This window comes from Mirounga angustirostris, unplaced genomic scaffold (genome assembly GCF_029215605.1).
Source record: "Mirounga angustirostris isolate CCGP_5_RB_7025 unplaced genomic scaffold, mMirAng1.0.hap1 SCAF_17, whole genome shotgun sequence".
Lineage (NCBI taxonomy): Eukaryota > Metazoa > Chordata > Mammalia > Carnivora > Phocidae > Mirounga > Mirounga angustirostris.
Genome location: NW_026991725.1, coordinates 28,152,536 through 28,177,889, shown reverse-complemented (window position 1 = coordinate 28,177,889; position 25,354 = coordinate 28,152,536). Strand labels below are relative to the sequence as shown.

Sequence of the window (25,354 nt, the reverse complement as noted above, 5' to 3'; positions counted from 1 at the left end):
GCCGCCTCGGGGAGTGGGGGCACAGCTAGAAGGAGCCAGAGCGTGAGTGTGGCGGAGGGCGGCGCCGTGGCTGGAGAGAGCCCAGTACCATTCTTTTGCATCTTGGTGTTCCCGGTGCTCCGCGCACTGGGGCTGGCTCCATGTTTGCGGAATCAATCAGTCATTACTCTCCTTGTCCCCTTCCGAAGGAGGACTTTTTGAGGTCCACGTGCTGCAGAGCACGTTGGGGCGGTGGGCGGGGGGGCTCGTGAGCTAGCTAGGGCTGCCCGGTCCTGCATAGTGGAGACCCGACTCTCATTTCTCCACCTCCTCTCCGCACTCCCTTCTAGGGGATGCTCCCTTCAGTTTGGGACTTGGGGGTGGTGGGGGAGGAGGGAGCTTGTAGGCCCAGACAGGTGTGACCAGGGACTTGAAGGTGAACAAGGGACTTGTGAAGGACAAGGGACCTGCATAGGGCCTCTCGGAAGGTAACAGGGCACAGGGGATGCTGCAGAGCAGAGCACCCACCATGAGCAGGGGCCACATCCTACCTTTCCAGACCAGCCCAGAAAGGCCACCACAGTAGAGATTCTGACCTGCAAGCTACTGAACTCCTCTGAGCCTCTGTTTCTTCACCAGTAAAATGGGGATATTAGTACCCATTCCCCAGGGCTTTGTACACATTAAGAGAAGTGTCATATGAAACCAGCCAGCAGAATGCTTGGCACATCCAGGGTACTAGCAAATCTTAGTTTTCTTTCTTTGCTCTCTGGCAAACAAACAAACAAACAAACAAACAAGCAGAGAGTTATTCGTTACCATCCCCTCTGTCCCCAAATTGGTCATGGACAGACACAGCAGGTGTGTAAGCACTGTTTGTTGAATGAATATGCTTGATGGAGCGACACCACTCACCCTCCTCCTCCTCCCAGAATCCGCAGGCAGAGGTCGGGAGCTGAGCAGCAGAGACATGCCCGTGCTGTCTGAGGACTCCGGTGAGTGCCTTTCCTGGGCTGGGCCTGCCGGAAGCCCTGGAGAAAAGAGCCTGCCCCAGCAGCCCCAGGCTGGGAGGAAGCAGGATGCTGCCTACATTAGCTCACAGGAGCTGCCCTGCCCGAAAACCCTGGGGATGAGAGCCTGGGGAGAGAATGTCCACACAGCAGGGTCCACTTGGAGTCCCACAGGGGCAGGAAGTACCCATGGCACTGGCCAAACTTCGTGTGTCTTACCCTCTCCTCAGGTTTGCATGAAACCCTGGCACTGTTGACTTCTCAGCTCAGACCTGACTCCAACCACAAGGAAGAGATGGGCTTCTTGAGGGATGTTTTCAGTGAAAAAAGCCTCGGTTACTTGATGAAGGTAAAGCCCCATTTCATCCCATCTGCGGAGGGTTTCTAGAGGTTTTCCGAGCTGGCTGAGGCCCGTGAAGTTCATCTCAAGCATTCCCCTGCCCCGGGAAGGTCTTCGTTAGCCCACTATGAATGGCTTTCTCTTGGGCTGACCCATCGGTGACCCACTCTGCAGCCATCCACACAGTCGTGGGCAGGCTGTGGGGTACCCAGGGTACACCTGGGCAGCTGACTTGGGAGGCCCCAGCCTGAAATTGGCTGTCTTTGCAGATTCACGAGAAGCTTCGCTATTACGAGAGGCAAAGTCCAACCCCCGTTCTGCACAGCGCTGTGGCCCTTGCTGAGGATGTAAGCCCCAGGTTTTTCCTTACGGTGTTAGCCCCACTCCCGACCCCGTAGGGCCCCTTCATCTTGCCCGTCACCATTGCTTAGCCTATAGGGGACATAGGGGCTCGGAGCCCAAAGGTGAAGAGACATCTCCTCCCCTTCTCCTCTTGTTCCTCCTTGGGCCTCCTAATGGGCAGGAAGGAACTTGTGAGCCTTGGACTGAGCCAAGGGACACAGGGACATGAGGATGCCTACTTACTGTGTGTTCCCGAGAAAGTCTGTTCCCCCCGCTGTGAAATGAGAGCATTTGGATCAGATCAGCAGTTCCAAACTGTTGAGGACTGGCAATATGAAGGTCAAAAATTCACCTTGTACTGTGCTTTGGGGAGGCCCAATGTGAAGTCCTGGGGTCAGGTGACTTGCAGTGTGTCCCTGCCTATTGGCTCAGGATTCCCATTTTTTTAAGGAATGCTTCCTAACTTCTTGTGGACCTGCCCTCTATGTTGCATCGTTTAGGAAGTTGATGGTCAAGGCCAGCTCCTCAATAAACTCACCTAACACAGGAGATGGCCTGGCAAGGCATGGGTGCAGACCTTCCCTCCTTTCTCCCCTATGTGACGTGATTAGGAGCACGTTAGGCTGTCAGGCTCCCAGGCTTGGCACTGTCTCTCCTACCAGCTCTGGGACCTGCCACAGGTCATTCAATCGCTCTGAGTCCCAGTTTCTTCATCTATAAAATAGCACAGTGGTGAGAGCACAGATAATAGAGCCACATAGGCCCAGGTTAAAATCCTGGCTTTTCAACCTAGGGCAAGATATTTAATCTCTCCTATATAATTCTCATCTGTCAAATGGCAAAATAATAATACCTGCTATGTTGAGTTCTCTGTGAAATTTAGGTGGGAAAGTCCGCATAAAGCAAATAGCACATAGTAAGGGCTTAATAAGTTAGCTCCCATTAGGAGTACCCTCCATGAGCTGCTCTGGCTCTTCTGATCCAGGCTGTGATTTCCCTGAGAGTATCAGTCCTGGGGTGGCTGAGGATCCCATGCACTCTTAGATGCTGTCACAGTTCCTGCGAGGACCCTCGAGTCTGAAGCTCAGGGAGCAGGGTTTTCTCTGGAGACTCCCAGCGGGCTCGAAGCACCCACAGCCGCGTGTGACATTCTGTCTCATTCCTCCACAGGTGATGGAAGAGCTGCAGGCCGCCTCCATGCACAGCGACGAGAGGGAGCTGCTCCAGCTGCTGTCCACCCCCCACCTCAGGGTAGTCACATAGTCCCTGCCTGCCCACACAGCTTGTGTCCCCTGGGATGGGGGCCGTGGGGAGCGCTCGGCTGAGAGGCTGAGGAGAGAAGAGTTCTGAGTGAGGGGGTCCTCAGGACCAGTGTCTGGGTGGTGGTTTCTCTGGCATGCAATCTGAGACCCCCAAATCACAGCCCAGCCAAGGCCCCCTGACCTCTGGTAGCTTTAGGGCTGGCCCTTCACTTCTCTTGCTTTCCTGACAGGCCATGCTCATGGTACACGATACAGTTGCCCAAAAGAATTTCGACCCCGTTCTTCCCCCTCTGCCTGATAATATTGACGAGGATTTTGATGAAGAATCAGTGAAGATTGTCCGCCTGGTAAAGAACAAGGAACCCCTGGTATGTGACACCCACCTCTCTTTCCCCACCCCCTCCATGTACCACTCTCCCACCCACCCAGAAACCTGGGAAGAGACCCCCCGCCCCGAAGTCCCCGGAGTGAGTGATAGTAGCTTTGTCAGGGCTACCACTGGTCCCCGTGACACCTTTGTGTGCAGGGTACCTCTTTCTCTGGGTGGACACAGCCTCACTTGACTGTGGCCAAGCTCCTTTATGCAGTAAACAACCTGCGCAGCTGTACAAGGCAGCCCTGATCAACGTGCTCCGCATCAGAGGTTGGCAAACTATGGTCCAAGGGCCAAACCCAGCCCACTGCCAGTTTTTTTAAATAAAGTTTTACTGGCGTGTGGCCATGCCCGCTCATTTACGTATCAACTGTGGCTGCTTCTACGTTGCAACGGCAATGTGGTGTAGTTACCACGGAGACGGTGTGGCCTGTGAAGCCTAAAATATTTACATTTGACCCTTTACAGAAAAGTTTGCCAAATCCTGCTCTGAATACTGAGGAAGCAAGGGGCAGCCGCCGTTCTCCCCAGCTGACAGATTGTTATCATTCTGGTCCTAGTGCAGCAGTGATTTACAGAGCGAAGGGACAGGATTGTTTATTAGATGGGGGGAAGTGGAGGAAGTCCAGAGAGTCTAGTGTTTGCCCCAGAGAATGGCACAGCTGGCATTCTTGATTTTCAGCTTTCACCAAGGGCACTCAGCTAAACCACTTCTGCAAATGGAAGGGAAGCTCTCGGCCCCCTCTCTTTCCCCCACTGCAAAATGGGGCAGGCATCCATTGACATGGTCAGGGTTGTCTGGTCCTGAAGCTCTGGCTGGTCATAATTGGTTCCCCTTGGCAACCACAGAAGGCCCAGTACCCCGTGATTGATTAGAGGTTGAGAATTTGCAGGCACGTTCTCTCCTTATTATTAAATGTCTTTGCAAGAGACAAGGGCTGTGATGTGAGAGACATGCACTGGACTGGTTGTCCCACAATCCTTTACACCTTCCCAGCTGGGCGACCTCGGGGATGCTGACCTTCTCTGAGCCCCTGTCCCTCATCTCTGAAATGAAATGTGGGAATTGCTGTGCTGTATTAACGTGAGATGCTGGTTTCATTGTATCCTCAGCACAGGAAAGGGCTGCCCTTGGTCTGCCCTCTGCAGTGACAGAGGGAGAGACAGGGAGGCTCTGTGGGGTCCAGAGCCTCAGGGTCTGAGGTTTGGGGCTGCCTCTTAGGAGCCTGCCTGCTCTGTCTCCGATGCAGGGTGCCACCATCCGGCGGGATGAGCACTCCGGGGCTGTGGTGGTGGCCCGGATCATGCGAGGGGGCGCTGCCGACCGGAGTGGTGAGTGGCGTCCGTGCTGGCCTGGTGAAGGTGACGGCCTGGAAAGGATACAGCATGCCCCAGCCTTCCCCTTGTGGCCACAAGAGTCTCCTTTCCTTCTCCTCTCGGTCCCGTTTGGGATGTGCTTTGCTTTCTGGGAGCGGGGCTGGGATTCTCTTCTCCTTCCCAAGCCTGGTAGAAATTTTAACCGTTTGAAAATACCTCAGGCACGGAGAACATTGGGGTTGATCAGAAGGGCTCCTGCGCTGGCCTCGCTGAGGACCGGGGTCCTTAAGCCCGCAGCGTGGGCTGGGCGGGTTTCCTGACTGCAGAGCAGGGATGCCCTTCCCCACCACCCCAGTTGTTGCTCTTATGGAGGGAAGGGTGTTCACGCCCCAGATTTGTTTGGGTGGAAAACAGGTTGAAAATCAGTGTTGTGTGAAACAACTACTCAGTTGGGAGGCAAACCTTCTGGTGTAGAGAGGTGTTACCCCCGAAGTCTGGGGATCACTCTTGTGGAGACCAGAGCTTCTCAAACATTAGCAAGCACCGACCCCACCCCCAGCATCTTGTTAAATGCAGAGTCGGATGCAGCAGGTGTTGGGGGCCCCGAGATCCTGCACGCCCAACCACCTTCTGGCCGCCGCTGCTGTTTGGCTAGCAGTTAGGGCCTCATGTGCAGAGACACTTGTCATTAGAACCAAGGCCTCTGGACAGGTGTCTTAATACTCTTGACGTCACCTTTCCTGGTGCCTTTAAGTTTTCTTAAAATTTGAGAAAGACATTCTAAGAGTACATCTGTTAACCTAGGAAGGTGAAGAGTTAATGATATTTCTAAAGAAGCAGAGGTTATAATGGGAAGAACCAGGCTTTCGATGTCAAAATAAGTGTGTTTGAACACAGGCTCCATTATTTCTTAGAGTGGTCTTGGGCAAGCCACATAATTGCTCTGGGTCTCAGCTGCCTGCTTGTAAACTGGGGGTTTCCCTGGGTGGTTTTGAGGCTGCGATGTTGAGTGGGGCGCCCCATGCGCGGTAGGACTCAGCCGGCCCCAGGCCCTCCCACTGTCTTTACACCTTGAGTCCGCCGTGCGTGTGGCAGGTTCCTCTGGTGGCTGCCAGTGGTGCCCTGGGGCTGAGGCCCCTTCCTGTGCTGATGGACAGCCTCTGTGTCTCCTAGGTCTGGTCCACGTTGGAGATGAGCTCCGAGAAGTGAACGGGATCACAGTCCTGCATAAGCGCCCCGACGAGATCAGCCAGATTCTGGTCCGTGCTGCATGTGTCCTGGGGGCAGAAACGGGGGGCCGGTCTTTGGAGACCAAAGCAAGGCACTTCCAGGAGCCAGGGTGGATTCTGGCTCAGTCTCTGTGTTCATGAGGAGGCTGCAGGCAAAGTGGCCTTGTGGCATGCCCAGGGTCGGGGTGGGAGACAGGAAGAGTGGCACTCACCTGCCTCTCAGACCTCTTCGGCATAGCCCCACTCTCTTTCCTGAGGCCCCTTCTGCGACATCCCCTCAAAAGGGTCCCCTCTTCTGAAGGGCTGAGGAATATGAACTAAGAAGCTGCAGTACAAGGAGGACCAAGAGCAAGGGCTTTGGGGTCAGCTGGTGCTGGGTTCGAATCCTGCCTCCACTAGTTTTCAGCCGCGCAGCCTTGGGCCAGCCGTTAGGTCACCGTGGGTTCCACTTTCCTTTCCTGTAAAGTAGGAACAGGGAGCGTTTCTCATTCAATGCATGGTTATGATCAGGATGTAAACATCCTGGAAAGGATACAGCACTTCACATCTGTGAGGAGATTCTAGGGTCTTAAGTGCTGGGATGCAAACAACCTCCAGAGCCCGTTCTGCAAGTTCAAGTCAAGCTGCAATTGTCAAAAGCCCCAATCACAGTTTTGTCTTCTTTATCCTTCTCCCCACCGACATGACCCTCTTTGCTAATTTCCGATGGTTTGGGAGGGGGCAGAAATGGGCTGATCTGACGAGAGAGGACCCCCCACTGTAGGGAGCCCTGGTTGCAGGCAGGCTCCTTTGGTCTTCCTGACCCCACTGCCCTTTCCCCGGTTCCGGGCCCCGGGCTCCTTGTGTTCTAGGGCAGTGCTGGGCCAGGGAGACTGTTGGGCGAGATGTGCTCTCATGGGTGGACTGCATTCTGCCTCGTGTCCCCCTCCCCCCATGGGGATGCGGGGTCTGTGTCAGGATAGAAGGAACGGGAAGCCCCAGCAAGGTAGGGGTGGCCTGAGGTTGGAGAGCCCGATGGGGAAGATGGAAGCAAAGGGAGGGAAATGAAACTGAACTTGGTTATGAAAATAATCTGAGAGAAGAGAAAGAAGGGTGGCCTTTGAGCACTAGAGGTCAGGAGGGATGGAAAGGAGGAACTCAGGGCGTGCACTGTCCTTGGTGCTCATGTAGAGTTTTGTGTCCCTTTGTCCCATGAAAATGCAGATACTGGGTTTTGAGTTTTGCTTTAGTTAATTCACGGGAGCCACCCCTGGAGGGTGGGCCACAGGGGAGGGGGCGCGCCTGACTTCCTTCTGAATGTGAGTTTCCAGATGGGGGCAGGAAGACTTGAACTCACCGACGGTTAAACATGGGAGGTGGTAAGCTTCGACCTCTCCCCTCTCAGGCGCAGTCCCAGGGATCCATTACCCTGAAAATCATCCCAGCCACCCAGGAGGAGGACCGTTTAAAGGACAGCAAGGTATGGCGGGGTCGGAGGCCGGGGAGGGCTTTGAAGCAGTTGTTCGGGAAGAGATCACACATCTGGTCCTCGGAACGTGTGCTCAGTGGAGAACTGTAATTCAGTCACACTGTGATTCATTTATCTGTACCTGCCTTTTTCTAAACCGGATTTGACGTAGCTTACTAATAAAAGACCAGGTTATTTTAATTGAAATAGAAAATTAGGGCCCTGAAGAGGAGAAACTACCAAATGTGCTGGTTTCGGGACCAATTAAGTAACTGCCATTTGCTTAATTCTTTGGTGAGCCTACCTTTTTTGGGCACCTCCTCTGTGCTGGGCGCTCTGCCAGATGCTGGAGACGGGGACAGTTGGTGGCTTTGAGGACTCCTAGTTCAGAGAGGGAGGCCGGGGAGCAAATCTTTCATGGCTCTGAGACTAGTGCTAGTGTTTCAGAAAGATTCTGAGCAGAGTTACAGATGCCCCGGAAGGGGACAGGTAGTAGAGGTGCTGGAAGTGAGGCTTGAGGCAGGTGAAGGCGAGTAGGACTTCCCTGGTGAAGAAGAGGGGGAGGGAAGTTCACACAGAGAGGTCTGCATCTACAGAGGCTCAGTAGGTGTGGAGAGGAGTACTTTTGGGGGTCGGTGAGAGAGAGCACTCTAGTCGGGCTCTGGAGGGGTTGTGCTGGGAGGTAGGTTGAGGCTATCTTCGGAATGGCCTTGAATGCTTTCTTAAGGGTGTTGGCATAATCCCGGCCTGGTTTGGGGCTCTCAGAGGCCGACCCCTGAGATGAGGATTCGAGCGCAAGTAGTTCATTTGGAGGTGACCCCGGGAAACACCCCGGGGAAAGGAAGGCAGTGAGTGCAACAAAGCGTGTGTCATCCAGCAAGTTACTACTGTGTCATCCTGCTGGGGAACTCGGGGATCCTGTGTAGACACGTGTCTTCCCACCCAAGAGCCAGGGGAGCTGGGAGATCTATGCACAGACTCCTGCCAGGCTGCATCCAGGGATGGATTCCCAGCATTCTCGGCTGGCTGCATTAGAGTAGAGTGGTGACCAGAGAAAGCCCTTGGACAGAGAGACGCCAGGGCTGGCTGCTGGAAGTCTGGCTGGGGGGCGGGGTACTGAAATGGCGAGGCCCTGGGGGATGTGGGAACTCCCAGGCTGCCACGTTGGGGGAGGGCTGAGTGGGTAGAGACCGGAGGCAGGGAGACCTGGTAGGGAGGCTGTTGTAAAAGCCTCCGTGAGAGATTATTCCGACCCGAGCTGAGGTGGTGGTAGCCCTGGGATTCAATCAAAGTGTGCAAATAAGGAACAGTCACACAAAGATGATGAGAGAACAAGAGAGGGCATTGCTTTGGTTTCAAATAAATTGGGATCTGAACTGCCTGGCAGCCAGGGCAGAAAGGAGAGAAAAGGCAGGACATACTTTTCCTCAGGAGATGGAAGGAAGTGTGCCCATTTTTCAAGAAAGGTGATTCCCAGTCCCTGGCTCTGGGCACGAAAGCAGGATAAGAAGGAACAAATTATAGCACTTGGCATAGAGTAGATGTCGATGAGTATTTTGGTGAATGGGGATCAATAATGGACAATGTCTTTAGTGTCAGACTTTTACAGCAAACGAAGACATCATCTTTGTGTGACTGTAATATTCAAAATGGCTGCAGAACGAGAGGAAACCATGTGCCCTGTGTTTCTGATTAGCTTTCTGTCCTCGAGGCTGATTGCTCGTCCTGATGGCGAGTGATAGGTGTCATCTGGCGTTCGATGCGGCAGAGACACATCTGTGCTCACCCCCTCTTCAGGTGTTCATGCGGGCGCTCTTCCACTACAATCCGAGGGAGGACCGGGCCATCCCCTGCCAGGAGGCGGGCCTGCCCTTCCAGCGCAGGCAGGTCCTGGAGGTGGTGAGCCAGGACGATCCCACGTGGTGGCAGGCCAAGCGAGTAGGGGACACCAACCTTCGAGCTGGCCTCATCCCCTCCAAGCAGTTCCAGGAAAGGTGGGTCTGGGCTGTGCTGTCAGAGGGTGGCTCTGGAGTGGCTTAGAGGCGTGGGTACACGGCGGGGCCCTGGCCAGAGGGACGCGCGGTATGTCATTGCGGAGGGAAGTACCCATCGCCCTTGTGTTCAGTCTTCTTGCGCTCTAACCAGCGGGGATGGCCGTTTGAGATTTAAATACATGCACAGAAATCTATGTTGTCACTAAATGCATGTATGTTGTATAATACCTACTTAAAGAAAGTTGAAAAATAAAATATAAAAATATAGACGAGGAGGACGAGGGAAAGCTAATTACCCCAAGCCTCGCCACTATCTGAGATGGCATGATGGACATCCTTCCTGAGCTTTTTACGGGAGAGACACAGAATTGGAAGTCGTGCTTTTGGGGTCTGTGTCTTTTAACATGGCAACTTCAGCATTTCCCACGTTATTACCTCATCTTTAGTGTGTGATTTTTAATAGCTATATAATATTTCATCAGAAAGGAGACCATGCCCTTCCTTCCACCGCCCCCTTCCAACCTAAGCTAGAGCCAGTGGGCCTCTGGCCTAGCACAGCTTTCACCATGGCCCTCAGCGATGCTGACATGCAAAAGCAGATTAAGCATATGATGGCTTTTATTGAACAAGAAGCCAATGAGAAAGCAGAGGAAATAGATGCGAAGGCAGGGGAAGAGTTCAATATTGAGAAAGGTCGTCTTGTGCAAACCCAAAGACTGAAGATTATGGAATACTACGAGAAGACAAACAGATTGAGCAGCAGAAGAAAATTCAGATGTCTAATTTGATGAATCAAGCAAAGCTCAAAGTCCTCAGAGCAAAAGATGACCTTATTACAGACCTATTAAATGAAGCAAAACAGAGACTCAGCAAAGTGGTAAAAGATACAACCAGGTACCAAGTGCTGCTGGATGGACTGGTCCTCCAGGGTTTGTACCAGTTGTGGGAGCCCCGAATGATTGTTCATTGCAGGAAGCAGGATTTCCCTCTGGTAAAGGCTGCAATGCAAAAAGCGATTCCTAGGCACAAAATTGCCACCAAAAAAGACGTTGATGTCCAAACTGATCAGGAGGCCTAGCTGCCTGAGGAAATAGCTGGTGGAGTTGAGATCTATAATGGGGATTGTAGAATAAAAGTTTCCAATACCCGAGAAAGCTGGCTGGATCTCATAGCCCAGATGATGCCAGAAGTACGGGGAGCCTTATCTGGTGCAAATGCCAACAGGAAGTTTTTGGACTAAACCTTTGGGCGAGGTGAAGTTCATCCACCGCTCTCCTGCTGTCATGCGGAACTTTCTGATATTTGAAAAAACAAGGTATCTGTGTGGCTTCCTCTTCGCTGTTCTAATATTCTGTATTCATCCGTGGATCCTCTCTGTAGCTAATGCCCTTGGCCTAATTGTTAAAATGAGAGAAAGTTTCACTTACTCTGATCAGGAAGCCTCCTTCTTAGCTTATCTAAAAGTAGCACAACTTTCATTTGCTTCTGTAGCATGAAGGTGAGGGTATCAGATGGTGGTTACCGGAGCTTCCCCGAGTCTCGGCTCTTCCTCTTGTCTTCTGCTGTCAGTTCTCCACTAGAGGGTGATGTGTATGGTGTTCTCCGACATTCAGTGTCTGCTCTTTAGGCTTCAAACGCATGGGGGGCATGCATTCCTACCAGCAATAGTAGCTTCACTGTTCACCTGCTTGGGCCTAGAAGTGTTCCTCATCTGTAAATGTGATTTAAAATCTAAGCCATGAATAGGTCTTATTTATTAAAACAAAAGGTTTACATGGGAAAAAAAAAAGCAGACCATGTACTCACGGGCAGCGAGTCTGGGTTCTGCCCTCCCTCCCCCCCAGGAACTGACAGTGTAGCAGGAAAGTCACAGGTGGTTCAGACGAACACTTTCTAGAAATGTGACGGGTTCGGGGGAGGAGGACAGCGGGCTCTGCGAGGTCAGATCCTGGGAGGGTTGCCCCTCACCTGGGCGTCCTCCGAGCGTCTCTGAGTGACTTCACTCCTTCCCTGTGGCTGTACTTTTAAGTTGTCTGCACCGTCTGGCTGCCACAAGACCGCACTGATCACCTTGCACGTGAGACTGTGCCTCATTTCAAGTGGTTTCCTTAGGATAGATTTCCAAAAGTGTAAATGACTGCGTCACCTCTCACCTGTGCTATCTAGGCTTTGGTTTCCCTGAATTTTCCAGAAGGTTCTCTCTGACTGGTTTTGTGGCGGAGCTCATGGGCCTGCCCATCTCCTTGTGTCCCTGCAGGCGACTGAGCTACCGGAGAGCCACCGGCACCCTGCTGAGCCCCCAGAGCCTCAGGAAGCCCCCCTGTGAGTAGATGGGCAGGGAAGCCCTTCAGCGAGGGGCCGGGGTTAGGAGTCAGGGGCTTCGTGCCCCGAAGAAGCAAGCGCTGGACTGGAGAGGGCACCAGGGGTCCTGTCTGAGCTGGTGGGCCTCCAGAAGAAGGAGGGGATGGGGAGAGGGATGAGGAGGGGAAATGGGGGTAGGTCGGGGAGGGGGGAGCTGTTCTCTGGAGAGGAGCTACTGTATTTGGGACCCATAGATGATACCGGGGGGCATGTTAAACACCTCTTCCAAAATTGTGTGCAAATGTGTGTGTGTGTCTGGGAGAGTGTCCCCTACCAAGGCGCTCTCTGATCCTGATAGTTTCAGAACCACTGATGATGGACGGGAGTGGAGAAGGCTGCACGTGACCCTGTGTTAGTTGTCAAATTTGGCAAATAAAAATAAAGGATGCCCGGTTAAATTTGAATTTCAGATCAATAATGAATGGGTTTCTAGTGTAAGTATAGCTCATGCAATATTTGGGACATACTTATACTAAGGAATTATTTGTTGTGTATCTGAAATGCAGATTTAACTGGGCGTCCTCTATTTTATCTGGCACCCCTCCCCTGTGCAGCCCCTGCCTTCAGAAGACATTCTCACCTGTCACCTTGCCTTTTAATCATCACAATGTGAAGGAGTGGAGTCAGGACATCCTCTTTTCCAACGTGGGAAAATGGAGGGTCATGAGGTCAAGGGAGTGGGGCTGGGGTCAGGTTTTCGGAGGGCCTGTGCCCACGGCCTCCAGGTTAGAGCTCTGTATAGAGACGAAGCTGCCCCACGATATGGCTTCTCTGGCTCAGGGGGGCTCGGAACCAAGTGAGGGGCCCAGAGGGGTGTCCGGTGGCCGGAGTACAGCCGGCTGGCAGCCCTGCTCTGCTCCGCTCCACCGTCTGGCACCTGCCTTTGCCCAGGCCCGTCTCAAACCCCGGAAGAGAGAGAGCAGGTCCGGCCCCACTGCAGGCATCCTGGGGTGAGCTGCTCCCTGGCTTGGGGCCACTGCCCACGGCTGCTCTTCCAGACTTGCTCTCAAGTCAGAAGGACTGCTGAGTAAATTGGCTTTGGGGCTGCTCACGCCAGTGCTGAGAGGGCTTGCTCCGGGCCGCTCATGAGACACACACAGGGAGACTAATTATTAAGAGCTAGGCTCGGTTTAATAATGCACCGCAGCTCGGATCACAGGTTTGTTGGAGGAAAGAGAGAGGGGACAGATGGAGGGCTCCTTACGCACACGAGGCCACCAGCTGCCTCTCAGCCGCAGGGCCTCCTGGTTCTCGTCCACTAACGCTCTTCCATCTGTCTTTTGTGCAAACCGCAGATGATCAGCCTTGTGACAAAGGTAGGCTGGTATTTATCCCCTGTGCACCCGGACAAGAATGTAGACTGTCTGGAGCTGGAGGGGCTTCTTTTCCTCCCCCTGTGCCCTGAGGTGTGAAGAGCCGCTGGGGACAGAGCTCCTTCCTGCCCACCTGGCACATAGTGCCCCACCTTCCCTGGACTCTGGCTGGGCTAACTGTGCCACCAGCTGGGCGGGAGGCAGGAGACGGGAAGGTGGGGCAGGGCGAGTGAATCTCCCCTCCTTCTACTGCTGGCGATCCTAACCCAGAGGGGCCTGCTGGCCCAGAACCCCTGCCACAGCCTGCAAAGTCTGTTCGGGGCCTAAGCATGGAGAATTGAGTGAAACAGAAGGACTTGGTTTCCTGGGGAGCCAGGACATGGCATCTCTCCTGAGCCCCCGCGAGACATCATTCCAGTGGGCTCCGCCTGGCCACCCAGGAGCCGGGTCCCTTTGGGTCAGAGTACGTGTCCAGCATGGCTCACTGGCTGCCCTCTCTCTGTTTGGTTCCCAGAGACCTGTGACTGTGAGGGGTACTTCAAAGGGCACTACGTGGGTGAGTATCGGGCCTCGCCCCCCAGCACCCCCTGCCCTTCCCACGCACAGCCAACCGTGGGCTCTTGGACCAGGGGAAGACAAGGTCAGAGTGACCTGAGCCCCAGCAACGCTTCAAGAGCAGCCGAGCCTGGGGGACCCACATTCCCCTTCATCTCTGTCAGCCAGGGGAGGGACCGACCTGCCCAGGCTTTGGGGTCCCTCCCTAACTTCCACCCAGCCCCGGGGAGCAGAGCCCTGGCAGGGAAGGGATGCGGACCGCTCCATTAACACCGATCTGTTATCATCACGGTCTCGGCCACGGTCCAGGCCATGTGTGTGCCGTCGCCACACAGTGATGGAGCCTTTTACCAGCCTCCAAAGGCCCTTTGCTGCTTTTATTTTATTTTTTTAAATATTTTTTATTAGTTTTTTTTAAAAGATTTTATTTATTTATTTGAGAGAGAGAGAATGAGATAGAGAGAGCATGAGAGGGAGGAGGGTCAGAGGGAGAAGCAGACCCCCCGCTGAGCGGGGACCCCCCCCCCCCCCGATGTGGGACTCGATCCCGGGACTCCAGGATCATGACCTGAGCTGAAGGCGGTCGCCCAACCAACTGAACCACCCAGGCGCCCTGCTGCTTTTATTTTGCTTAGTCTTTTCAAAGGCCTTAGAGACCGGCAGAGATTTTTTTACCTTTCATCTGGAAGTAATTTCAACCTTACCGAAAAGGTGCAAGAATCGTACCAAGTACTCAGATTCACCAGATGACACTTTGCCGTATTTGCTTTGTCATCCCCTTTCTCACACATACACAGTTTCTTCCTGAGTCCTGTGACTCGGTTGTAGACATCACGTCCCTTCACCCCTAAATGCCTCAATATGTATTCCTTAAAGACGGGGACATTCTCTTACAGAACCCAGGGGAATTATTGAAATTCTGGGAATTTAACATGTATACAGTTCTATCATCTAATACACTGTTCATTTTATTTTATTTTAAGTGTTTTATTTATTTATTCATGAGAGTCAGAGAGAGAGATAGAGGCAGCAGCAGAGGGAGAAGCAGGCTCCCAAGGAGCAGGGAGCCCGATGCGGGACTTGATCCCAGGACCCTGGGATCGTGACCTGAGCCGAAGGCAGACGCTTAACCATCTGAGCCACCCAGGCGCCCCTACACTGTTCATTTTATTTTCTTTTTTTTCTTTTTTTAAGACTTTATTTATTTATTTGAGAGAGGGAGAATGAGAGAGAGCACATGAGAGGGGGGAGGGTCAGAGGGAGAAGCAGACTCCCTGCCGAGCAGGGAGCCCGATGTGGGACTCGATCCCGGGACTCCAGGATCATGACCTGAGCCGAAGGCAGTCGCTTAACCAACTGAGCCACCCAGGCGCCCCCACTGTTCATTTTAAAATTTGGCCAGTTGCCCCAGTAATGTCCTGTAGAGCATTTTCCCTGATCCAGGATCCAACCCAGGACCACACATTGCACTTGTAGATTTGTATTCCCGCTTCATAGATAAGGAAATCGAGGCTCAGAGAGGTGATGATTCTCCCAAGATCAGCCATGTGCTAGATAAAACAGTGACTGGGGCGCCTGGGTGGCTCAGTCAGTTGAGCGTCCAACTCTTGGTTTCGGCTCAGGTCATGATCTCAGGGTCGTGGGATCGAGCCCTGTGCCAGGCTCCGCGTTCAGCGTGGAGTCTGCTTAAGACTCTCTCTCCCTCTGCTCCTCCCCCTGTGCTCTCTAAAAATAAACATCTTTAAATGAAACAGTGACCTTGAACCCTATTTTTGGAGGCCAGATGGTCACCTTTTCTTCATTGTACTGTGCATCCTGATCAGCCCCTTCCTGTAGCAGGAGGTAGTTGGGAGAGGTTCAGTGGGACTCAGCCCCCCTTCTAGGTCTGGCCAGGTAGAGAAAGTCTTTCCTGGGAGATTCTGGGACAAATGCCACAGTTCTCCCTGCCCTTCCCACAAAGCTGGTCTTCGGAGAAGCTTCCGGCTGGGCCGAAGAGAAAGACCGGGAAGTCCCCAAGAAGGAAAGGGGTCTGTAGGAGCCGAGGCTCCAGAGCTGCTGACCTATGAGGAGGTAACCAGGTACCAGCATCAGCCTGGTGAACGGCCCCGCCTAGTGGTTCTGATTGGTAGGTGAGGTCCTGCATTTCCAGGGAGTGGGCTGGCTTCCTCCTGGACTGGGGGGGAGGGAGCTCATCAGGGACCCTGGTCAGCCTGCCTTTTGTTTCCCAGGATCCCTGGGAGCCCGACTGCATGAGCTGAAGCAGAAGGTGGTGGCAGAGAACCCACAGCACTTTGGCGTTGCTGTTCCATGTAAGAAGGCGCACACGGGGCTTTGTGTGTGCGTGTGTGAGCATGGATAATAGTTCATAGGGACTTGACTCCCCATATCCATCTAATCCTTACTTTGGGTCTGAGGGACCGATGGGCGCTGCCTGCTATGGGCAGATCATGGGACCTAGGCATGATAAGAAACCCACTTAGTGGTCCACTAGGACCCTCTGAGGCAGAAGCTGGAGGACCACTTGCCCCGTTCTTTCCTGGGGTGGGAGATGAGTCTAAAGGACATTGCAGGCAAAGTAGCAACCTCAGGATGACACCAAGGGGCTATCAGCACCAAGGGGGCATTCCAGCTTCCTCTTCACAGTGACTCTGACCCCGATGGCCCCCGCCCTCTGCTTGGGTAAGAGAGCAGGGCAGAGAAGTCGGGAGCCTGGTGAGTTATGATACTGCTCGGGCACTCCCTTGTAGCTGGCTTCCAGCCCATCGGAGTGGCTGGGCGCCCTCCAAGGTGCTCACACCCCTGCCAGTTCCTGAGGCTAGGAGCAGCTGTGGATGCTGAGACCAAGGAGGCAGGAGGCCCTGGTTCTGGATGTGATGCGGAAGAGGGGAATGAAGGGTCTAGGAGTTTTATGTGCAGTAGCTCGGGCAGCCCTCCCAGTACCCTTGAGGAGAAGGATGATCACCATCCTGTACACAGAGGAAGACACTGGGGCTCAGAAAGGTTAAGTAACTTGCCCAGTGTCACACAGTTGGTAAGTAGTGGGGCCAAGATTCAAACCCAGGCCTTAATGAGGCCACACAAAGGGCCTCTCCCCTGCCGCCTACTGCTCCTGTCCTTGGCTGTCCCTTCCCTTTCTGGGACCCTCCGTTCTTCTGACCTCAGAGGGATGCAGTGTGGGCACTCGGGGTCACCGAGAGGGAAGGCTGTGGTGGCAGTAATAAGACTTTTCCAGAATGTTCTAAGGGCATCTACCAATCCTTTCTTTTGCCAGACGCCTCTCCCCTGGACCTCGGGGCCCATAACCCAGTGTGTGGGTTGTCAGAATTGTCTTTCAGAGCCCTACCTGAAGTGGCAGGGATTGGAGGGAGGCGGCAGGGTTCAGGAAGCCATTCTAGTGGCATACCTCTGATGGACCTGGTAGGTAGGCTTCCGAGGGCCACTGCCTTCCAGGGTGGACTGAAACAGGACATGTGGAGGCTGCTCACACATGGGTCCTTCAGAAACCCCCAGATCTATCCCCTAAGACAGGGGTGCATGGATGGCCAGGCCTACCTGCTTCAGGCACCCCACAGATAGGTGACTTCCCCCCCTTTGCTCTTAGGAACTGGAAGAGTCAAGGCAGACTTCCCGAGGCTTCCTACTTCAGAGAGGCGGTGACTTTTATCCTGGGTTTTGAAGCATAAATAGGAGTTTTCCAGGGAGAGAAGAAAAGAATAGTTCTCTATACAGAGGGAACAGTTTGTGGAAAAGGATGGTGGTGTGACCCAGGGTAGCAGCATTAGGGACTGGGGAGGCTAGTGTGAATGATGTTGGGAGGAGATACTTGTCAAAGGTCTTTAGGATGTTGTCGGTGGCGAATAGGAAGTTTTTAAACAAGCAAATGACACGGTCAGAAAAGTGACCTTAGCAGCCCTGCCCAAGGTGGGACAGGGATGACACATAGAGAGCACAGAGCATCCTTGTGTGGTCCCCAAGGGCATGATAATACTGTCCTTCAAGACCCCCTTCAAGGCCCTTTTCTTTTGGAATGCTCTGGAAAAGAGCAGTGTGTTCCTCCACGCGTGCTCTCGTTCTGTGAAGGACCTGATTTTCCCCCGAAGTGCGCACCTCAGTTCTATCACAGAAATCAGTGGAGAAACGCTGTATGTTTTGCAGTTATTTATGTGAGAGCCAGCTTTGCTGAAACCATCTAGTCCGTCACGGACTGTCTGTCTTCATGTCTCTTTTCTCAAAATGAGAAATAACCGAATAAGAAATTAAAAGCCTAGAGCAGGGCCGTCTGTATCTGGGGCCCCCTGGCTCGCAGAAAAGAAAACAAGGAGGAAATCAATGGTTAGGACTAGGGATCCCTTCAGTGATTCTTTACAAGCCACACCACCTCAGCCAGGCTGTCTAGTGGGGCCCCTGAGGGCAAACGCTTGGCATGGGACGGAGCTCACACCCTGGCTTGGGGCTTGACCTCCCTGCACCTCAGTTTTCCTCCCCTGCAAAGGGGGAGGCCTCCTTTCCCACATCGAGGAGGGTGCCTGCCCCGCAGGGACACTGAGGAATGGGAATGGTGGGTTCATCCACTGAGCAGCGATGAGCTCCGGAGGGGAAGGAGGGCCCAGGCTCGCTGTTGTTCTCGTGCACTGTGAGGGGACATCTTTTTGCCCAGTTTCCCTTTTCCTTTCTTTCAAAGATACCACCAGGCCCCGAAAGAGCCATGAGAAGGAGGGGGTGGAATATCACTTCGTCTCTAAGCAAGCATTTGAGGCCGACTTACATCACAACAAGTATGTGGCGTGGCGGCCCAGCTGGCCCTCGGTGCACCCGTCTGGTGTTCCCCCTGACCTTGTGGGAGGGCTTTCGGGAAGGATGGAGGATGCGGGAGAGGAGTTACGGTGGAAAGTCCATCTATCTTGCCCTGCTAATTTAGGCAAACTCAGGAACTAAGGGCCCGTTCCCTGTTGGTGGTGTTTTAGGTTCCTGGAGCATGGTGAATATAAGGAAAATCTCTACGGAACCAGCCTGGACGCCATCCAGGCGGTGATGGCCAAAAACAAAGTGTGTTTGGTGGACGTGGAGCCGGACGTGAGTTTCTGAGCCAGTTGGGCGTTTTCTGTTGGCAGAATATATAAATGAGGGGAGGGGCGCCTGGGGGGCTCAGTCGGTTGAGTGTCTGACTCTTGATTTCAGCTCAGATAATGATCTCAGGGGCCTGGGATTGAGCCCCGCATCTGGCTCTGTGCTCAGCAGGGAGTCTGCTTGAGATTCTCTCCCTTTGCTCTCTCTCTCAAAATAAAAAAAAATGATAACAAAAAAATAATAATAAATGAGGGGACTGTATATTTTACAAAACATTTGACCCCAGTCTAAGGCTTTTTTAGTCCAGAGGACTGGATGTTAAAATTTCCTTAAGTCTGCCTTTGAGAATCTAAGGAAAGCTCTGTAGCCCGAAATGTGCACATGTATACACAAAATGGCATTCACTGTAGGGTGCTCCCAGGCCCCGTGGTGGCCTGCAGACCTGGGATTGTAGCCTCTGCATGGTGGGCATCAGGCAGTGGGCGGGCGCTGCTGGTCAGCAGTAACAGGACCGAGAATAAATGCCACTGCGCAGGTGGATGCTGGGGCCCAGCTCCCCGTATCAGGACACCGCCCCCACGCCCCCACGACAGGTCAAGTCAGTCAAGTCAGTGGCTCAGGGCATCACCGAGAGAGGCCACCCGGAGAGCAGTTGGAAAGAGAAAAGGGAAGGAGACAGTGACCCTGTGAAGGGCGTCAAATCCACACCCTGCCTGCTGTGTGTTTGGCAGGGGCTCAGGCATCTTCTTAACCTCGTCTTTGACAAATCTTCTAAGCTTTGAACTCAATCCGGGTTTTTTTTTCCTCTATAGAAATGGAGCTCTGATTTTATGCTATAAGGTGTAGACTTTATTTTTTTTATTTTTTATTTTTTTAAAGATTTTATTTATTTGACAGAGAGAAAGACAGCCAGAGAGGGAACACAAGCAGGGGGAGTGGGAGAGGGAGAAGCAAGCTTCCCGTGGAGCAGGGACCCCGATGCGGGGCTCGATCCCAGGACTCCGGGATCATGACCTGAGCCGAAGGCAGACGCTTAACGACTGAGCCACTCAGGCGCCCCAGGTGTAGACTTTATTTAACAGAAGTTGGCTTGAGACAGATTCCAAAAAGCACATTATGTCTATGAAGGAAAACCCTCTCTCATTTGGACTTGCTGGGGGTTGGTCATCAAAATTAAAAGTCTAAATTGCAAAATTTTATTTGAAAAGTGATTTTATTGATTTTGGGGGGGGTGCAGATTGTATATGTAACAGTTTAATACAGTGTTCCCAATGAGGCCCTTACGTTATCGGTCATAGGTGCTAATGAAGAGGATGATTTGCATATTGAAAACCTTCTAATGTCTTTACAATTTGTTTCAAATGATTTCTTAGCTTCTTCATTTGCTTAGCAAATCTTTTCTTCTCTGAATATCATAAGGAGGCCTGTGTGATAACACATATTTTGAATTAGTGTGGTCCAAATTGACGACGTTTGACTAAGAGATAGACACTGAATCTTCTATCAGGACCGGGCAGGTGGAGAAGGGCATGAGAAGGTTAATTAGAGCTTGTGGGGTCAGAGCTGAGAGAGATGGCAACACTTGGAACCAGGGCTTTGGAACGTTCATTCTCAGCAAGTGGGCCTTTGGGGCCCAGCCAAGTCCAGTGTCAAAGTGGAGGATGGGAAAATGAGCAGCTGGTCTGCCCAGTTGAAGTCCATTGTCATAGGACCATGTGATCAGGACCTTTGCCACTGAGGTTATGTGATAAAGCACACTGTTATGGAGCATTCAAAAAGTGTTTCATAATAAAATGTGTCCTGTTTTTGAACTTTCTCAGGCACTGCAACAACTGAGGACCTCAGAGTTCAAGCCCTACGTTATATTTGTAAAGCCTGCGATTCAGGAAAAGAGGAAGATGCCGCCCATGTCCCCAGCCTGTGAGGACACAGCAGCCCCACTTGTAAGTTTAAAATTGATCATTTCTGAAGGCCTAAAAGGGCCTGTTACAACTGCGTAAGGGTGCATGTACTTTCTGCACGGAGCTGTCTTTCCATTTGCCTATTGGCCAGACTTAGATGGTCAGGTGACCGGAAAGCCCAAGGTGGGGCAGCTGAAAGCTCCTCCTGCTTCAGGCAGGGATGGCTCTGCCTGGGCTCCCCACCCTTCACTCCTTCATAGAAGGATCCTCCCAGAAAATAAGGGACATCTGTCAAAGACTTGATCTCACTAACCTGTTCAATTCCCAGGCCAAACCCAAGTCTTTTTTTTTTTTTTTTTAAAGATTTTATTTATTTATTTGAGAGAGAGAGAGCACATGAGAGGGGGGAGGGTCAGAGGGAGAAGCAGACTCCCTGCCGAGCAGGGACCCCGATGCGGGACTCGATCCCAGGACTCCAGGATCATGACCTGAGCCGAAGGCAGTCGTTTAACCAACTGAGCCACCCAGGCGCCCAAAACCCAAGTCGTTTTTAATTGAAACACCAACTTCGGATCCAGCAAGTGGATCAAACATGGGGCAATGGACAGCATGGCGGGAGTCTTTCCTATGGGTTGTTCAGGACCGTGACTCTCTCCCTGAAGCCCAGGGGGTTGAATTCCACCTTTATAGGCCAGGAAAAGGGTTCTGGAGATCTCCCTACCCCCCCTTTTTTTAAGTAGGCTCCAACAGGGGGCTTGAACTCAACAACCTGAGATCAAGACCTGAGCTGAGATCAAGAGTTGGACGCTTAACACACTGAGCCACCCAGGCGCCCCTGGTTCAGGGGATTTTGGGCTACAAAACAAATGCCATACTTTTTACTCCATGAGAGATTTACTTGAGTTCCTTCAAGATGCAAATATTAGAAAGATTGAGGTACTTAGTGGTGAAAATGTTCCTTCTGTAGTTCCTTAAATAGCTATATGCTTCCAAGCTGAACAATGAGGGTGCCTGGAGGAGGGGAAACTCCAGAAGCAGGAGACGGGAGGTGGGATTGAAGATCCAGGGGCAGCATCAGACACTGCAGAGTGCTTTTGAGTATGAGAGGAGCCCTGCGAGAGAGAGTGTGGATTTCGGAAGGTTCTCCTGATGTCATCTACTTTTTCTCCTCCTGGGAGAAAGTAAGGAGAAGAAATGACCTCAGCCTTCTCTTCAGTCTCTACCGTCTTTGTGGCAGCATGCCCAACTCTTTCTGAGTCCTTTAGAACCTATCTTCAGATGCTGCAGGTGCTCTCACTAAAGTTGGGATCTGGGGCTGATGGGCAACAGAGAGAAGAGGAGGAGGAGGAGGAGGAGGAGGGAATATTTTGGAATGTGGGTCTCTTTGGGGGAGGGCAGCTCACCCCACGCTCTAAAAGCACTGTCTCTGTAAGCACAAGAGAGAAGGCGGCAGAGGCCTGGCTAGAGATAGAAAGGGAGTGGGTGAATGCCAGAGACGAATTTCATTTTGTGACGTTACTTAGAGGTGACCTGCCACGTGCCTTTTTCCCCCAAATCAAGCTAACCATCAGTCAACTACCGGCTCGAGGTTCTGCTTTTTCAAGGTGTTTTTGAATGAAGAAACAAACCCTACGCAGGCTGGGCAAAGGAGGGACGCGGGCTACCTGTCCCTCAGGGTTAGGGGGCAGGAAAGTAGTCTGATGAAGGAAGTCGGGGACCCCAGGGAAATGGGGTGTTTGGTCAGGATTGTCCCAGCGCTTTCGGAAAGAACTCTACTCTAGCTATGGTGCTCGTGTTGGGCTCTGGCATGAGGAAATGGCAAGAAGAATTAAGTTCTATGTGATGAATTTAGGAGTCTGAATTCAGAGAGCCTTAGGGTTACTTATTCTCCTTCTTTTCCCCCTCATTGTTTCCAGAAATGCTTGCTTTGCTTATAGTTAATAGTATTTGCAGTTCTTTGCTGTAATTACTTAATCAAATCGACACACAACACAATGGTACCCCTTCCTTGGAAATACCTTCTACCCGGAAGTGTGATATTGACATATTATATATACATACAGATAATAGAATTGGCATCCGCCCAAAGCCTATGTCATGGCTGAGGTTAACAGGTCCTAATAGCTAACAGTAGATATTTTGAGAAGACGAACAAGGATTGTGTCTACTTCCGGGCAACATTTTCGGACGTGTGATTGGGTGTTATCACCACATTCTGTTCTTGTGTACCCCATGGGTTATTATTCATGGGCCCAAGTCACCCACTCAAAATTAGACATTAGAACACTGCCCGAGAAAAAGGCTGGAAGTTTCTTATTTTGAGGGAGAACAACCCAGTGGCTCCCCAGCTGCCCCTTTCCCTGCAGGACGAGGAGCAGCAGGAGATGGCCGCCTCTGCCGCCTTCATAGACCAGCACTACGGGCATCTGGTGGACAGCGTGCTGGTGAAGGAGGACCTCCAGAGTGCCCACAGCCAGCTCAGAGTGCTCTTGGAGAAGCTGAGCAAGGACATTCACTGGGTGCCTATTAGTTGGGTCAGGTAACTATAACCCTAGAACATCCGGGTTGGAGGGGACCTGGAAGACCACCTCGTCCAGCCTCCCCCATGCTACCGTCAAGGAATCTCAACTGTGGAGAGGAGCAGAATTTTCCATAAACTCCATTGTCAAGAATATATGTGTGAAGTCTCATCCGTTATTGGGTTTTTGTCTGTTGTTTTTCACTGCACCCCTTTGGAGCAGAGAACGTGAATTGAAAGGGGGCGTATCACAAAATAGCATATTTCATTCACTCAAGTATCACAGGCAAGTCGACCCTGATTCTTTGCACCGAAGTTAGATAGCCACTGTCTTTTGGGGGTGGGGGTGGAAAATTTACACAGTACCGATTTGCAGAGATTATAAACGGAGCGATGCTTCATTTATTCAGCTTTGTTGGAAATGGAGCTGTCCTTACCCACTGAGATTTTCCATGCAACTGAAGCTCCCCTGTCCTCAAGCACTAAAATGTTAGTTTTAACCTTTGCGATTGTGTTTGCTTGGCAGAAAACTTGGTTCTCTGCCTTCTTTTTTTTTTTTTTTTTAAAGATTTTATTTATTTATTTGAGAGAGAGAGAATGAGAGACAGAGAGCACGAGAGGGAGGAGGGTCAGAGGGAGAAGCAGACTCCCCGCCGAGCAGGGAGCCCAATGCGGGACTCGATCCCGGGACTCCAGGATCATGACCTGAGCCGAAGGCAGTTGCTTAACTGACTGAGCCACCCAGGCGCCCGGTTCTCTGCCTTCTTAAATAGTGAGCACACGCAGACTTTTTTTTGCAGACTAAGGCACACTTCACCATCATCGTGAATTTCTGCGCTATTATATGATACAGTAGTGTTTTCAGGGACTCTGGAGGAACGTAAGGCTGCTTGTCCCCTTTCTAAATCCCCTCAGACTCCTAACCTTGAGCCCTGGCTTTGCTTTGTTCCCTTCCATCACTTGTCCCTCTCGCTCCTCTCACCATAGCTCGGAAATTACAATAAAATGCAATGTGGCTGTAACTTCTGAGACTGCAGAGAGGCACTTACACATGCCAAGCTCTTTCCCTCGTGAGAAGAAAAGGGGGCCAGGTTCAGGGCAAAGTACCAGGGGGAAGATTTGCTGCCTGTTTAGAAAATTTTCATTTTGCCTTCTCACACAAAGCCACCTTTGCAACTTTCTAGCTCACTAACCTGATACGTCCATCTGCCAGGATCACATTCTTCAGGTCTTTCTAGCAAAAGGTTAAGGACTTCTTTGCACTGACCAAGCACAAATTCTAAACAAGGGAAATGAGTCTTGAGTTCTCCCACATAGCAGCAGGGTGGGGAAGACAACTGCCCTGTGGAAGTGTGTGAAGGACACGTACAACGTAGTGAGTATTATATGGGACAGCCAGGATCTAAAGTCAGGTCTGAGGCCGAAAACAAGTAAGTCAAAATGACTCTTGAGAGACACTAACCAACTCTTAGCAAAGTCCCATCTGGGTGGTTTTTCCTCCAGTGTACGAACAGAGGGGTTGAACGCCAGATGGCTTTTTTTTCCCCTTTATCATTTTACTCAACAGGCATTTTTGGCTTTCTGATGTTTTTATGCAATTGTCAGAAAAAATGGTAATAATTCTCTTCATGTATATTATGAAGCAGGTCCTGAAAATGGGATGTCCGCCTCACTTTCCGTCCAAGTAACTTCCCTGACCCTGAGATAAGCTGTTACCTGCTGTTCGTCTACAAGAGTGGAGTGGGTAGGGCCCCAGAGACAGAGGTCATTTGTAAAGAGTTTATACTGTTTGTAAAAAGCAGAAAAGTCTTGTTAAAAAAAAAAAAAAAAACAGACCATGCACTTGTTTACACATAGATATCAGTGGCACGTATGTAAATGCCACGCCAAGTCCCATTCCAGCTAAAACTATACATGTTCTGAGCCCCTGGGCAAAATCTTGGCAAAAGTCCATCACTCTGGGCCTCTACACTGAGAAATCTCTTTATTACATACCCCTCAAATACAGCTTTTTTTCCCCCATGGGCCTTCAAACTCAGGTAGGCTCTGTGTCTGCAAAAAGCATGTGAGCTCTGGAGGACTTTTCTAGATTGGGGATGTTCCATGGGTGGGGCATATCAGCTGCCACCGACCATGCAGGACTCATTGAACATGACACTCCTACTGAATCTAGGCATGGCTTTTGGATATCTCAGGACAAAGTGCCCAGTATCAATTGAGCAGAATGAGCAGGTGAATTAATTGTTTGCCATCCTTGATCCAGCAATTTGTAAGCTCCTCTGCCATCTGTCCCACTCTCTGCAAGAGGGGGGATTTAAGAAAGTTACAACCATCCATCCTTCAGGC

The 25,354-nt window shown here is 51.7% G+C and overlaps 1 protein-coding gene and 1 pseudogene across 1 annotated transcript; both read left to right on the top strand.

Annotated features, from left to right (window-relative positions):
* The first annotated feature begins 934 nt into the window (after positions 1–934).
* On the top strand, positions 935–23,478 carry MPP3 (MAGUK p55 scaffold protein 3). The gene is made up of 18 exons (XM_045888823.3): positions 935–974; positions 1,220–1,338; positions 1,599–1,676; positions 2,842–2,922; positions 3,164–3,301; positions 4,557–4,638; positions 5,797–5,882; positions 7,237–7,311; positions 9,097–9,293; positions 11,551–11,615; positions 12,950–12,970; positions 13,482–13,523; positions 15,483–15,647; positions 15,751–15,831; positions 18,204–18,297; positions 18,487–18,595; positions 20,410–20,532; positions 22,857–23,478. Exons 1-18 carry the CDS (start codon positions 950–952, stop codon positions 23,031–23,033), a joined length of 1,758 nt encoding a protein of 585 aa, XP_045744779.1. The 5' UTR covers positions 935–949; the 3' UTR covers positions 23,034–23,478.
* LOC135363048 (V-type proton ATPase subunit E 1-like) lies at positions 9,753–11,086 on the top strand (annotated as a pseudogene).
* Positions 23,479–25,354: the final 1,876 nt, after the last annotated feature.

Excerpts from the sequence above, each read along its gene's own strand:
- MPP3 (XM_045888823.3), top strand. The coding sequence starts at position 950 with ATGCCCGTGCTGTCTGAGGACTCCG. Across the intron at positions 3,302-4,556 it reads TAAAGAACAAGGAACCCCTG|GGTGCCACCATCCGGCGGGA; the intron begins GTATGTGACACC and ends TCTCCGATGCAG. Across the intron at positions 5,883-7,236 it reads ACGAGATCAGCCAGATTCTG|GCGCAGTCCCAGGGATCCAT; the intron begins GTCCGTGCTGCA and ends CTCCCCTCTCAG.